The 13,505-nt window shown below is 53.9% G+C and overlaps 1 protein-coding gene across 3 annotated transcripts in view; it reads right to left on the reverse strand.

Moving 5' to 3' along the window:
* Col17a1 (collagen type XVII alpha 1 chain) overlaps positions 1–13,505 on the reverse strand; it is a 48,657-nt gene that overhangs the window by 2,461 nt on the left and 32,691 nt on the right. For all 3 annotated transcript variants that reach the window (XM_015494757.2, XM_015494756.2, XM_048807282.1), the window contains 23 exons: positions 12,735–12,770; positions 12,395–12,466; positions 11,253–11,279; positions 10,347–10,382; positions 9,493–9,528; positions 9,128–9,208; positions 8,031–8,066; positions 7,432–7,509; positions 6,466–6,519; positions 6,313–6,354; positions 6,078–6,131; positions 5,434–5,493; positions 5,086–5,112; positions 4,612–4,677; positions 4,332–4,382; positions 3,736–3,858; positions 3,168–3,305; positions 2,675–2,743; positions 2,146–2,286; positions 1,551–1,640; positions 1,346–1,456; positions 689–835; positions 32–397 (listed from right to left, as the gene is read on the reverse strand). In XM_015494757.2, the coding sequence (XP_015350243.1) occupies positions 32–397; positions 689–835; positions 1,346–1,456; positions 1,551–1,640; positions 2,146–2,286; positions 2,675–2,743; positions 3,168–3,305; positions 3,736–3,858; positions 4,332–4,382; positions 4,612–4,677; positions 5,086–5,112; positions 5,434–5,493; positions 6,078–6,131; positions 6,313–6,354; positions 6,466–6,519; positions 7,432–7,509; positions 8,031–8,066; positions 9,128–9,208; positions 9,493–9,528; positions 10,347–10,382; positions 11,253–11,279; positions 12,395–12,466; positions 12,735–12,770 (1,941 nt within the window). The remainder of the gene's footprint in view (positions 1–31; positions 398–688; positions 836–1,345; positions 1,457–1,550; positions 1,641–2,145; positions 2,287–2,674; positions 2,744–3,167; positions 3,306–3,735; positions 3,859–4,331; positions 4,383–4,611; positions 4,678–5,085; positions 5,113–5,433; positions 5,494–6,077; positions 6,132–6,312; positions 6,355–6,465; positions 6,520–7,431; positions 7,510–8,030; positions 8,067–9,127; positions 9,209–9,492; positions 9,529–10,346; positions 10,383–11,252; positions 11,280–12,394; positions 12,467–12,734; positions 12,771–13,505) is intronic.

Consider the following 13,505-nt stretch of genomic DNA (forward strand, 5'->3'; position numbering starts at 1 on the left):
CCCCTGCACCAAGGCCCATGTCCCTACTTACGTTGCAAGCTCTCTGACACCCTCACAGCCAGCTCATTGTAATCCAGGTCTCCAGCGAAGCCAGCTCGGAACGATTCGCCATTGCCACCATACACGCCGCCTTCTGATGCTGCCCCATAGCCCCCACCTCTGCTGATGTCAGTGCCATAGGGACCCCCATCTCCTGTGCCAAAGGCTCCACCTTCACCCAGGGAGCCTCCATTGGTTCCTCCAACACCTGAAGAACTGTAGGACGTGCCCCGACTGGAGGAAGAGCTGTGACCCCAACTGTAGGAGTTATCCCGTGACACCAAACGGCTGTCTCCTGGTGGTCCCTGTGGCCCAGGAGGGCCTGGGGGCCCAACGATGAAGCTGCGCACATCAGGACCTGCGGGGTAGGAAGCTGCCTGAGCAGGAGCTCAACTCCTTATGGGCTGAAAGAGTTGGGAGCTAGATATTCTCTCTTGGGGTATGAATACCCTTTAGTGACCTGAAGGGAACTTCAAGGTCCTTGCACACCAGTGGGAGGACGCTGGAAGGAAAGAAAGTGAGTTTTCCCTGCCTGGGGGCTCCCTGGTGTTTGCCTCCTAGGCTCCTTCAACCACCTGCCACTCCACTTACAGGGAAAAGCAAGGTCTGGGGAAGGGCTGTGGGGGCATACCCAAGTCAGGACACATACTTGTGAGGTAGCTAATCAGCTCACTCCGGAAGTTGTCACTGTTTTCAGCTGCATAGTTTACCAGAGCTCCTGAGACACCTGGGGGCCCTCGAGGACCTGGGGGCCCAGGAGGGCCTGGAGGGCCTGTGGTGAATGACAAGCCTGCACCTGAGGGGGAAGAAAGGAAGAGAAAGGCCATAGTCCTGTATGGAGAAAGCTGATTCTCAGCCTGGCCTCTCAACCTGCTGTGGACTCCCTCTGAAATGTGGGAAGGTGAGGCTGGGCCTCCTGGATGCGGGGAAGAGGGAACAACAGGAGGCGTAGGGCAGCCCCTGTCCTGGCACCATCCAGGAATGGCTGCTCCTGCCTGGCCCTTCCACCTGTAATTCTGAGCCTCCTTCTTCAACCCAGATTGTGCCCCTCTTCCCAGCCCCTCACTACTGAGCATTGGAGCACCCAGGCCGGCTCATGAATTGGGAACTCTGTCCCTCCTGACTTCCTCTACTTCTCCCCCTGACAAGGCTCAGGGGCCCTCACAATAAGAGACCAACGACCCCAGGGCCCTTGGTGATAGTGAATTGATTCAGTTGTCCATGGCTGCCTTTGCTAAGACCCATGGGTACCCTAAGGCCAGGCTGCAGTCCTCTGCCCTCTTCCTCCCTGCTCCCAGTACCCTACTGTGCAAGTAAGAAGAGAGGTCCTCCATGCTGATGCTGGACCATGCATTGCCTGGGATCCCTGGTGGCCCTGGAGGACCTGGGGGTCCAATGATGCCTCTATATTCAGACCCTGAGACACGGAGTGAAGCAATCAGTCACAGTTGGGACCAAGGGCTGTGCCTCCATCCCAAACCACATGGACAGATGCCCCTACTTGGCCTTACCTCGGAGCAAGGAGAGGAGCTCCTCATAGGAAGTTCCTGGGAGGCCAGGGGGACCTGGGGGGCCCGGAAGCCCAATGCCGATCCCAGAACCTGGGGAACAAAGTCCCAAGTTGTGATGGGCTCAGATCAATCAAAGGAAGGCAAATGCAAATGCCCTGTCGGAGAGGAGTTCAGACACACAGAGATCTGGACAGATGTGGAGTCCAAGAAGGGAAGGAAGAGGTGGCAGAAAGAGAGGCAGAGAGGACTGATGTGGAAACACTCCTGTGCAATGCCACCAGAGGAGGCATGGAGGAGAGGCAGGTCAGCATCTGTCCAGTGTCATCCTCCTGCTGGGTTATAGGGATGTGCAAGCATGTATGCCATGCCCAGTGCAAACTCCATGCTCATCTTGCCTCCCTCACCACACTCTTTGACTTGCTCTAGGGCTACAGGTTTGAACAGCTGTGAAAGCTGCTCCCCCTACTGGGTTTGCTGCAGCCTGGCAGGAGGTGTCAGTTGGGGCATCTCAGCAAAGTTCAATATCTGGTCCTCATTGCAGGCCCTTCCTGACCACCCTGCCTGCAGAGGGCAGGCCAGGAGGGCAGACACTCACTCGACATGTAGCTGATGATGCGATTGCTCAGCTCTGCATAGTCCAAAGACAGGAGGGACCCATCTCCACTAGCTCCTGGTGGCCCTGGGGGACCCCGAGGGCCCATCAGGTACTGACGCAGGTATTGACGCACTTCATCACCTGGAAAGGAGAGGATGTGCTAGTTAGTGAGGACCCACCCAGCCATGGGGTTCCTCAGCCACAGTCTGGCTCCCAGTGACAGTTGTGAGTTCTGGGTTGTCAGGCCCACACTGTGTGTGTGTGTGGGGGGGGTTCAGAGGGGGGTCAGCAAGCTTCCAGGCACCTGGAGGGGCCCCTGCCTGCTTGCTTGGCATTGTCTGGAGAGGGGAGATTTGCCTCGCACTTTCCAGCTTGTTTGTGTCTCAGTAAGCAGAGTGAGCAGTGAGTTAGCAGCTCCTTGTTCAAAAGGACTGCTTCCTGTTTGAAGCCCTCACAAGGTGTGTATGACAGGTGGAGTCTGGAGACGGCAAGGAGGGTCCCACCCTCTCATCCCCCACAGGTGACTCACGCTGCAGCACAGCCAGGATGTCTTCGGAGGAGATGGAGGACGAGGAAGAGGTGATACTGTACCCTGAAGCTGCAGAAGAAAGACGTCAGGTGACCTACTCTGGTCCTAAAGCAGATCCTGTGTATCCAGACCTGAAATACCTGCCCAACCAGTCACTTCTCTTTGAGCGAAATGAATGAATGGGGGGCATTACAGGCATTTAGAAAGCACCCATTTAGAAAAGCCCCAAATGGTGGTTCTCAGTGTTGTTATTATTATTTTGGTAAGAAATGTGGTTTGTTTTCCACTATGAGATCTAGTCTCACTCCTTCCAGATACTGCCAATATGAAGGATTCGTTTTTATGAGCTAGACAAGAAAGGCCTGTGATTAGGAACACACTGGCCAGATGCTCACAAGGGCTAAGCAAACAGAGAATTAAGAGATGAGACTCAGGGAACAGGAGTGGACCCTTGGGAAGATGATGACCGAGCCAGGGGTGGGACCAGGCTTACTCTGCAAGTACTTCACAACGTGGCTTGCCAGCTCTGCGTAGTCAAAAGTCTCTCCTGTAATGGTGGTGACAGGCCCCGGAGGACCTCGTGGGCCTGGGGGACCCTGTACTCCAGATAGATAAGACCTAATGCTGTCACCTGCCAACAAAGGAATGATATAAAGTCAAGCTGGTTCTCTCCATGGAGGAGAACTGCAGTATGTGGGGGCCACCCCACACACGAGCTCAAAGCAGGGCCTGCAGGGAGCTTAGGCTCCTTTGATACTGATAGAGAAACTGAGGCCTGTGTTGGGTCGGGTGGCCCATAAGGGCTGTGGACCAATATGACTCCATTGGCCACCCACTTGGTAAACCACCCACGTACCGGGATGCAGAGTAATGCACACACATAAGTGTGCTGTGTGTGCATTTGGACCTCCAGGTGGGGAGAGGATGAGGCTGCGTGTGTGGACAGGGGTTGGGGCACTCACTGACCTACAGGACAGGCTCCATGGGTGCTCCCTGTGTCCCCAACCCCCTGGCCACTGCTGCCTTATTCAGACCCCTGGCATGGGATGCCGGCCACTTACTCTGCATGTATTCAGAGATGTACTGCTGAATCTCCTGGCCGGAGCTGCTGAGGGAGCCTGGAGGCCCAGGGGGCCCTGGTGGTCCAGGTGGGCCTGGCACATACATGGTGCTTGATGATCCCCCTGCAGGGAAGAGAAAGTGTCCTGACTTGGTTTCTTGGCCCTAGGGTCAGACCCAGGCTCCCTGAGGAGGGAGGGACTTTCTCAGTGGGAGAAATAGGACAGTGGCCAAGAGAAGGGCCACCTCTTTGAGGGGCATAGAGATGGGAGTTGTCCCAGGCTAAATTCCCATTTCTTACAGCAACCTGTTCACCACCTCACAGAATTTCCCTTCTCTCTGATCACCCATAACACAAGGGGCCATTTGTCACCTGGCATTGTTAGTTATCTTTAGATGTCTTTAGCAGAACCTGTGCTTCCCTCTCATCCCACCAGCTTGTAGCGTGAAAGTCAGCACTTGATCCTCACCCACGAGGAGGCACTGACTCAGTACTGAATCATGGCTAAGTTAACGAACAAATAGATCAATGTCCTCATTGGAATGATCATTCTCACTTGAAGTAGGGAGAGGGACTTGGGTCACCTTTTGTTCTTACCTTGAGAGGGAACTCCGGGGATGCCAGGAGCCCCTGGGACACCGGGATCACCTGCAATCCAAAAGTGAAGCCTTGTTTGTGTCCCCTCCTCCGGGTAGACTTCCCTGCTTGAACCCAACTACACTTAGTGTATGGTTCTTGGTCTTATTACTGTAATGATGCCATGAGCTCTGTTTGGGCAGAGACTGTCCTCTACGTCCTTGTCTCTATCTCCCTCCACCTGTCCTCTCTTCTACCTCCTCACCACCTTCTTGACTACACCCTCAATGACCTTTGTTACCTTTGGGTCCCTGTGGGCCAGGTGGGCCTGGTGGTCCCTGTAGGTCAAATGCCAGGGAACTGGAACCTGAAAGCCATGAACACACAGTACAGTCAGCCAGGGTTGGGAGAGTCCCTGGGCAGAGCTGGAAGGGGCGATGCACAGCACTTAACTGAGGCTAAGAATGCCCAGAGACCCTGCTCGCCTGAGGGACACTCCAAGAGGGGACAGTTGGTTCACTCTCCTCCCAATCCCACCCCATGTTGGAAGCCCCCAAGATCCATGACTGCTGGGCTGACTTCCACTTTGGGCAGTCAGTGCTGGCTGCACACTTGCGTGCACCTGAGCTGCCTGCACAAATGCAAATACTCAGCCACCCCTGGAGGCACTGGGATCTACTCTGACTCACATGAACCAATTGTACTTCCTGTAAGCTCAAAGCTCTTGCCACCCCACCCCTATTCCTGGTTGTGTTTGATGCCAGCTCTACTGTACCTTGATGTCTTCGGGGGCCTGGGGGACCTGAGGGAAGGAGGCAGAGAGCTGTGAGACACCGACTAACATGGAGGAGGAGATGGGGGCACCAGTGCTGCAGCAGATGCAGAACCTGGGGCTCCACCAGGTCAGAGGAGGAGGAGGCGGGGAATTTCTTTACAGAGGTTCTGACTCCTCCCCACACTCCCGCCCCCTGCTGCAGGCTCCTGAGCCCCTAAAGGGACCTGGCAGGAGGATGGGGAAATGCCCCTCCATGCTCAGGCAGCCTCATCTAAACTCTCCTAGCCACCAGGTGGGTAAGCAGGGGATTCATACTGGCTCCTGGTCTCCCTGGGACACTGCTCTCACCTGGGTCTCCCTTGGGGCCTGGGGGGCCAGGTGGGCCTGGAGGGCCAGAGAAGAAGTTTTCTGTAGAGGAAAGAAGCAGTTTGAGTGCAGACACAGTGGTGTGCTGAGGAAGCAGCGCACAGCACAGCACCTGGCATGGTGTAGATGTTCAGTCAACACTTGACAGATGGCTATAAGGATGGGTGTTTGCATGTTTGTATGGTTGAGAGGTTGGGTATAAAAATGAATGAGTGATAAGATGAATGGATGGATGGATCATCCACAAGGGACGAGTTCTGGCCTGATCTTTGCTCCAAGTTTATTTCCATAAGTTCCTTTGCTAAACTGTTAGCATTTATTTCATGTGCATGTGTCCTGTTACTTTTTCAGACCTAGGATCCTTGAGGACGAGACCCAGGCCTCCCCAGTCACTTCAGGAACTCCCCTGGGGCAGAGCTGCTGCTCCCTCAGGCCAGGGTGGTTGGGCTGGCATGGTTTAATCTCCCCTTGTGCAGCAAGAAGCAGGATAATTATGCAGACACAACCCCCATGGAGAGGCAGAAGGAGGATGCCTAGCCAATAGGTCTGGAAGGTCATGAGGCTGTGACCCTGGATCATGCCAGGGCTAGGGCAGGGACAGGTGTGACTCAATGCCACAACATTACCTGAGTCAGCCAGGAAAGATCCTGGTGGGCCTGGTGGGCCTGGCAAGCCTTCTCCTAGAAAGAGGAGCCCCCAAGATGCATTAGTGCCAAGAGGTGGGACAGGGGCCCTCTGCCTGAGAGGAAGAGGAGACAGGGAGCTCTTTCCTAAAAACCAGGCTGGAGGGCACCCCCTTTCTTGTTACCTCCCTTCCCTGTTACCTCCCTTCCCCACTCCTGCAGGGAGCCTAGCTCTCACCTGGAGGTCCTCGGGGTCCTGGAGGGCCGGGGATGGCAGGCCCTGCAAAAGAGAGTGAGTAAGAGGAAGCAGTGAGCTCAGGGGGCCAATTCACCCCGAGAGCAGGATCTAGGCTTCCTTACTAAGTGCCTTCAAGATCCCTGAGTTGCTCACCTGGTGGCCCACGTGGCCCAGGTGGGCCTGGGGGACCTCGTAAATCAAGACCTTCTGTAGAGAGAAGAAAACAGAATTGAGAGAAAGCAGTGGCCAGGCTGTTCTCTGCCCTGCTCCTGACTGCCCACCAGCATGGTCAGCCTCAGGCGGCCAGGTTACATTCATGCCCCAGGGACCAGGCCGTGGGTCTTGGCACAGGACCCTCTGGGACCCCATTTGCTGATGGTGCCTTTCCCTCAGGGGCAGGGTGGGGCTGCAGTCAAACTTCCTGGCAACTAAAAGTAAGTAGGGAGTTGGGTAAAAGCTTGGGTTTTGATGCCTCTTGGCCTTCCCCTAGAAAGCAGGGATCAAATCTTTATCCTGCATATGCGGCTGGTGACTCTGGGCAAGTTCAGCCTTGATTTCCTCCCTGTGAACCACAGCCAACTTACATTACGGTGGCATCTTAGCATAAAATGCCACTGAATGCTAAGTCCCCAACACAACTCAAGCACACGATGAGGGCCTGACCAGGGTGGGGGTATTGTTTTATAGCTTGGCATGTCATGTCCGGTGTCCAGGTGGAAGGCACCTGTAACTCCACCTGGGCTCTGGAAAGGACTTCGTAGACAGGCGGCTGCAAGAGCCAGCCGTGCCAGCCTGGGCCTGTGGCTGAGAATCACAGAGCCTAGCCGCTGCCCTCTCTGAGTGGGGGATGTGCTACTCCCGCCAGCCATACTCGCTCCCAAGGCCTGGCCTGACCCTGGTCTTCTGAAATCCCAGAGCCTCTGACAGCTGCTGCATCCCCAGTGACTGAGCCTCCACACCAGACAAGCCCTGCTGTTCTTCTGAGCTCTCACTGCATTGCGTAAGATGTGGTCACCCTCACATCGGGCCCTCGGGGATGCGGATGACTCACTGATGCAGCTGCCATCTCTCCCACTCCTGCCCGCAATGTCACCTGCCCTAGAGAATGGTGGCACTCACGAGCAGAGAGGACTTCGGAGATGGAGCTGCTAGAACTGATGAAGGATTCACCCGCAAGTCCTGGCTCCCCTCGTGGACCTGTGGGGGGTACAGAGTTAGGTGGGCACCCCGGCAGTGACCGGCCACTGCTTTCCCTTTGCAGTGGTCACAGGGGCCAGAGCCAAGGTGGGGCAGAGCTGAGGGAGGGCAGTGCCAAGGGCAAGTGAGCAGGGCCAGTGTGCTGATAAAGGACAATTCCTTCTGAAGCCAAAACTCCCCAGGAGGCCTTGGGCCAGCTTTCCCTAAACCTGGCTATTTTTGGATATTTGGATAAATCTCTTGACAGCCGCATGATTACGAGGGTCTAGCCAGAGTTCAACCTTGAGCAGGGGGCCAAAGAGCTTTAATCCCCCGTCCTGAGGATCCCGAATTTCTGAGAAACATGGAAGGAGGTGAGAGCCGGTAGTTCTCTTTGCAGCTCAGGCCTCGCAAGGCCCCAGGGGAAGAGCCCCACCCACCCTCCTGCTCCTTTCCTCCCAAGTACAGGGGTCCAAGCCCCACCTGGGAAGAGAGTCCCCTGACCAGAGCCACAGTCTGAAGTCTTTCAGGGTGTGACATACCTTGCTGTCCTGGGAGACCAGCGGGGCCAGCAGGACCTGGAGATGGGGTCAGGGAAGAAAAGGCTAAATCACACCTCTAGGTCACAGGAAGAAAGGGGAGGTACCCAGGTCCATGTGTAACCCTCACAAGGTGTGGCCCAGTGGCCCAGAGGGGGTGACTTGTTTATTTTGAGAGCAATAAGCAATTTGAGGCCAGTCCAGAGACCTCTCTGACAGGTGCCAGGAATCCTGAGGGTAGTCAGGGCTGTTCTCAGTGGTTAGGGACTTACACATGTCCCCACTGACCTCCTCTCACTGGAGCTCATCAGGAGGGAAGGCTGGTATATACTTGCATTATTTGTATTAAGTTATGTACTTCACAAATATTTATTTATTTGTGATGGTGGTGGCTGAAGCCAGGGCCTCACACATGCTAAGCACATGCTCTACCTCTGAGCCACATCCTCAGCCCTTCATAAATATTTTAAGCAACTAAAAATATGTGACAAGATAATGGGAATTTTGGAAGGAAAAAACTATCCATTATTCTTTAGCTTCTGAGCATTTTATTTCCTTCCATCAATTTTTTTGCATCTTTCAAAATTATAGTTGTAACCACAAAGCACATATCAAGTTCTTTTAAATGCTTACCAATAACTCCTGACAACTTTCTCCAAAAGTCTTCATGGTTTTGTAACCATCCCATGTGACTGGAAGGTTTGGGATATTTTCTGCTAATAATCACTAGCATTTGTGTTGCCCTTGATGCCCATTTTCAAAGAAAAAACTATGGGCTCACTGATCTAGTTCTAACTGCTCTTAAACTTTAGAGGCAGAATGTTCTGGCCTGCTGCTTCTTGGCTGTGTGACCTTAGGTGCATCATTTACCTGCTCTGAGCCTCAGCCTTCCCATCTACAAATGCTATTTGGCCTCCTCTCCTGTGAGGCAGGATAGCTGATCTGCCTCCTTGACCATGAACACCAGGGTCTGTCTCTCAGCCCTCCTCACTCTCTTTCTCAGGCTCCTCCCCTGGGTTTCAGGATTCGAGCAAGCATGGCTAGAGTCAAATGCAACCACAGCATGCTGCTGATTGGGCAAAACAAGAAAACAGACTGACCTGGGGTACCTGGGGGCCCTGGGGGTCCCATCGCTCCAGGAGGCCCTGGGGGGCCTGGGACAGTGATTGTTGATGATCCACCTGGAAACAGAGACACATGAACCCTGAGCCCCACTTTCTGGCTCTGAGGCTCTGGCAACCCTAGCAGGTTGTGGGCCAGACAGACTGGCACTTGTGCCTCTCTTCACCTCTGAACTCCCCCCCTTGCCTGCCTGCTGGCCCAAAGACCTCACAGCCACATCCCACCCCAAGCGCCATGCTTCCCAACCAGTGCTTCTTGGAGGACACAAAGGCAGAGCCAGGGCAGGTGCACCACACAGGAAAGAGAAAGACACCATAAGGAGGGCCCTCCCAGACCTTCCTACCTGAAGTCACTATCTTGCCTGGAGTGCCAGGTTCACCTGGGGAGGACAAGGAAGATTGGTCAGGAGGGTAATTAGGGGCTCACCAAATCATTTTCATCCATTCACTAATAAATCTATGGACTCAGATATGTCTGGGGTAGATGACCTTGGCTGTCATTATTTTAGGGTTACATTTATTTATCCTGTAAGAACTCCTTGGCCCAATCAGTTGTCGGAAGTAGTTTCTGGAAAATGGTTGTTTCGAGGGTCCCACCAGGGGTGACAGTGGCTCATGACAGAGTACAGCTATAGAGCATCAGGATTCAGGAGCTGGGTCACAGGGACAGAAGGAACACTGTGTATCTCTGGGCTTGCTCAAGGCTTGTCTGCAGGGCATTTACCATTTTAATAGCATTCTAACACTCTCACAGAGCCACCTCTCAGGAGGACCTGGTGGACCTAGTCACACTGAGGCCTGTGTGAAGAACAAGACCAACCATGTCTTCCAGCCTGGTTAAGAGTCACATTATTGGGGACTAAGCCTAAGCAAGGGGGAGGAGGCATGAATGGGGCATTTAAAAGAAAATCAGGGAATAAGAAGTTTTGGAGGTGGGCATCTCCCTTCCTGATCTTCCTGCCATGACTGACTGGAACCAACAGTGAGGCTCTGGTGTGGGGTGAGGAGGTGGAGTGGAGGAGGAGGCCTAAGGACCTAGGGCCTGGTTGCTCAGCATGGACCATGGGGCTCCCATCTCTCAGCATTTGCTGGAGCCACTAGATGCCACTGTTGGTCCAGGCTCTGGCCAGAGAGGGGCCTCCCTTTTGCAAAAATGACTAGTGAAAAGAAAGCACATCTCATTTGGAAAATCACTTACCTTTAGTCCCCGGAGGGCCAGGGGTCCCAGGAAGTCCTGAGGTGATTAAAAACATGTCAGTCAGGATAATTAAGGTCCCAACATTCCAGACAGCCTGGGGCAGTACCACGCTCTCTGTCACTCAGCATAGCCACACTGGCTGCTGGTTGAAGCCCTGAGAAATACTACCTGGCCCTCAGCGTTAGCCCAGGCAGCCCCTGAGGGAGCCTCTTGCCCTGAGGCCCGTCCCTCTCTGGGAAATTGGGCAAAAGCTGGGCTTGAGGTAGGCTGAGCCCATGAGCTCTGCTCTGGGGGATTCCAGTCCCACTGGGTTGTGAGCTCCTGGTACCTGCAAAGCAGCCAAAGCCCCCCTGTTCCCCCAGGCTGGGGCTGGCCTGCAGTGCTCCTGCTCGCTTTTGAGCATCTGAGGATGTCACTGAGCATGTAGTGTCTGGGACCCTGCTGTGTGGTTTCATTTGAAATCCTTGCCTAATTTCCTTTAGGAAATGAAGGGCTGAGTGTGGAGATGATTTCTCAAATCCAGATGGATAATTATAGGATGGACTTGGACAAAAAACGAGAACATGAAACAAGGTGGGGATGACGGCCACTCCCTCCATGCTAGTGAGGAACGTGAGCCTGTGTCGATCACCAGAGCTCCTGCCCAGCAGCAGCCCCCACAGAGCTGCTCTGGAGCATTCCTGCACCGGGAGAGACAGACCAGTCAGACAGAGCAGCGCTCACCATCCAACCTCATCGTTACCAGAATGGTGTGTTAGGCTGTTCTGTGTATGTTTTTCTTTCTCTTCTCAAGTCTCCTTGTGGAAGGGGGATTGGGGAAAGGGGAGGACACTCTCAGGTGATTGGAGAAAAGTTCTGGCCAAAGTGGCTATCCTGGAAAGAAATGGGATTGACCCCGTGACTCACCCTGAGGTCCCTGGGGTCCTGTGAGACCTGCAGAAAACAAGACACAGGGGTGAGAGTTGAGGTGCTAGAGGCTGTCCTCAGCTGCAGGGGCAGGTGGACATGGCAGTGGAGGGGTCAGTGGGTACAGGACAAGCCTCACACTAGGGTGTCCAGGGCCCTCCAGCACTGGACAGAGAGCAATTCTTTCAATTTTTCAGTGAAGCAAGCCAGTGCTTCCTCAGGCACTGATTCTAAACTTCTTTGGGTCCACAAATCTTATGAAATCTGAGAGCCAAGGACCCAGAACACCAGAACACATACTGACAGACCCCCAAATACTGCCCCAGGTTCCCTCCCTTAGCGCTACACTTGCACATACCAGCTAGGTGTCCCCCTGCCCTCCGTGACCCCTGATGAATGGCCACCTGCTGTAACCACACAACTTTCTTGGCTTTTTTTTTGGGGGGGTACCAGGGATTGAACCCCAGGGTTCTTAATCACTGAGCCACATCCCAGCCCTTTTTGAATGTTTTTTAGAGACAGGGTCTCACTGAGTTGCTTAGGGCATTGCTAAGTTGCTGAGGCTGGTTTTGAACTTATGGTCCTCCTGCCTCAGCCTTAAGATTTGCAGGGATTATAGGCCTGGGCCACGACACCAGGCTCTGGGCTCTTTTTGATCTGTTCTTCTTGCCGCCTTAAGGATCCTGCTCTTGCTTGGCCCTTAGTGGAAACTCTAATGAGGGCTTTTCTCCTCTGACTGGTAGGGACCAGGTATGGCCCCAGGAAAGCACGACAGAATGGGAAAGGCCCAAAGGAGCAAGACATCAAGCTGGCAGCATGCGAGTGTGCAATTTTAAGTATCCTTGCCCTTTTCTAGAATTCCTTGCTTTCAGTTGTTAATCCCTCTCTCCCAAGTGCCACACTTGGTGGCTCTAAGTGGCCAGGGCCCTGCAGTCACCACGCACAGCACCACCTGCTGTGTGAGTTTTCTGCTGAGCTGTTGGAGGTAAAGGGGATAAGGCACGTGAGGGTGCACTGGTATACACTCATGTATATACACACAACATGTGATCCCATGACACCCCTAAACAGATGCCCACACACCTCTGCACATCTCCACCTGAAAACCAGCAGGGTGTGGCTCCCTCTTCCTGCCCTGTTACCTGGCTTTCCTGGATCTCCAGCAGGTCCTGGTAGGCCACGGGTTCCAGGCATCCCCATCATGCCTTGCTCACCTGGAGAGAGCATGGGCAATGAGAAAGGGTTTCCCTGAGGAGAGCTGACCACCAGTGCCTCAGAGCCAAGGCCTCTGGGATTTTCCTGACTGTCCTGCTGGTGGGCAGGAAGGAGGAGGGGAACAAGAAGTGGACAGGCACACTTCCACATGCCAAATGCATGTGGCATTATGAAGAAGGGAACTGGGGACCCATGCAGGGACATAGGTAGGGCAGGGAATGGGAGACATGGGCAGGTGCGAGTGAAGACAGGAAATCAGTAACCAACCTCTTGGGCCTTGTTGTCCATCAGGGCCAGCAGGACCTGAGCAAGCAGAAAAGCAAAGTTCATCAGTCCATGGACCCCTGGAGCTATTTCTGTGACTTCCTTCCTGTCCCAGTAGCCTCAGAGCTTGAGGTCTCCCAGGTGGGAGCCCTCCAAACCCTCTCTATGGTGTTGACTGCAGGAGAGCCTGCTTTGTCCCACCTTCTGGAGATAGGCTTCTCCTAAGCCAGCCACGGTCTATGTGCCTGCTGAGAGTGGTCCAGGGCTCCCATCCCACTGCGAGGGCTGAGGGCTCATAAGTGTTCACCTCATTTCCTTGAGGTCCTGGAAGTCAAGGTCTTCCAGTTCTTGTCTCCTCTGCTTTCTGCTCCAGTTATCTGCTATCCTAACCCCATCTGAGATGGTGTACTTCGGGACTGTGCCTCTACTCTCTGTCTTTACTCGTATTGTGTCTGCATGGATTATTTTCCACGCTGATCAGGATGAAAATCTTCCTAAGTTTTTAGAACCATCTGAAATGCCATCTCCTCCATCCTTCTGGTTGGGAGAAATCTCTTCCTCCATTACTTAACCATAGTATTTGGGGCCTTTCATTGGCCCCTGTCCCTTCTTGTAAGCTTTATCTCCTCTTGAGGGAGCAAAGTGTCTTACTTGTCCTGCCAACAGTCAGTGCTTGCCAAGAGCTAGTGAAATGAACAAGTGAAGGTGGTGCGTCCTTAGTGGGGGAGGGGGGCATAAGCCTCGAGACACCATGGTTCTCAGCCAGCCTGGTCC

This window comes from Marmota marmota, unplaced genomic scaffold (assembly GCF_001458135.2).
Source record: "Marmota marmota marmota unplaced genomic scaffold, marMar, whole genome shotgun sequence".
NCBI classification, from domain to species: Eukaryota; Metazoa; Chordata; class Mammalia; order Rodentia; family Sciuridae; genus Marmota; species Marmota marmota.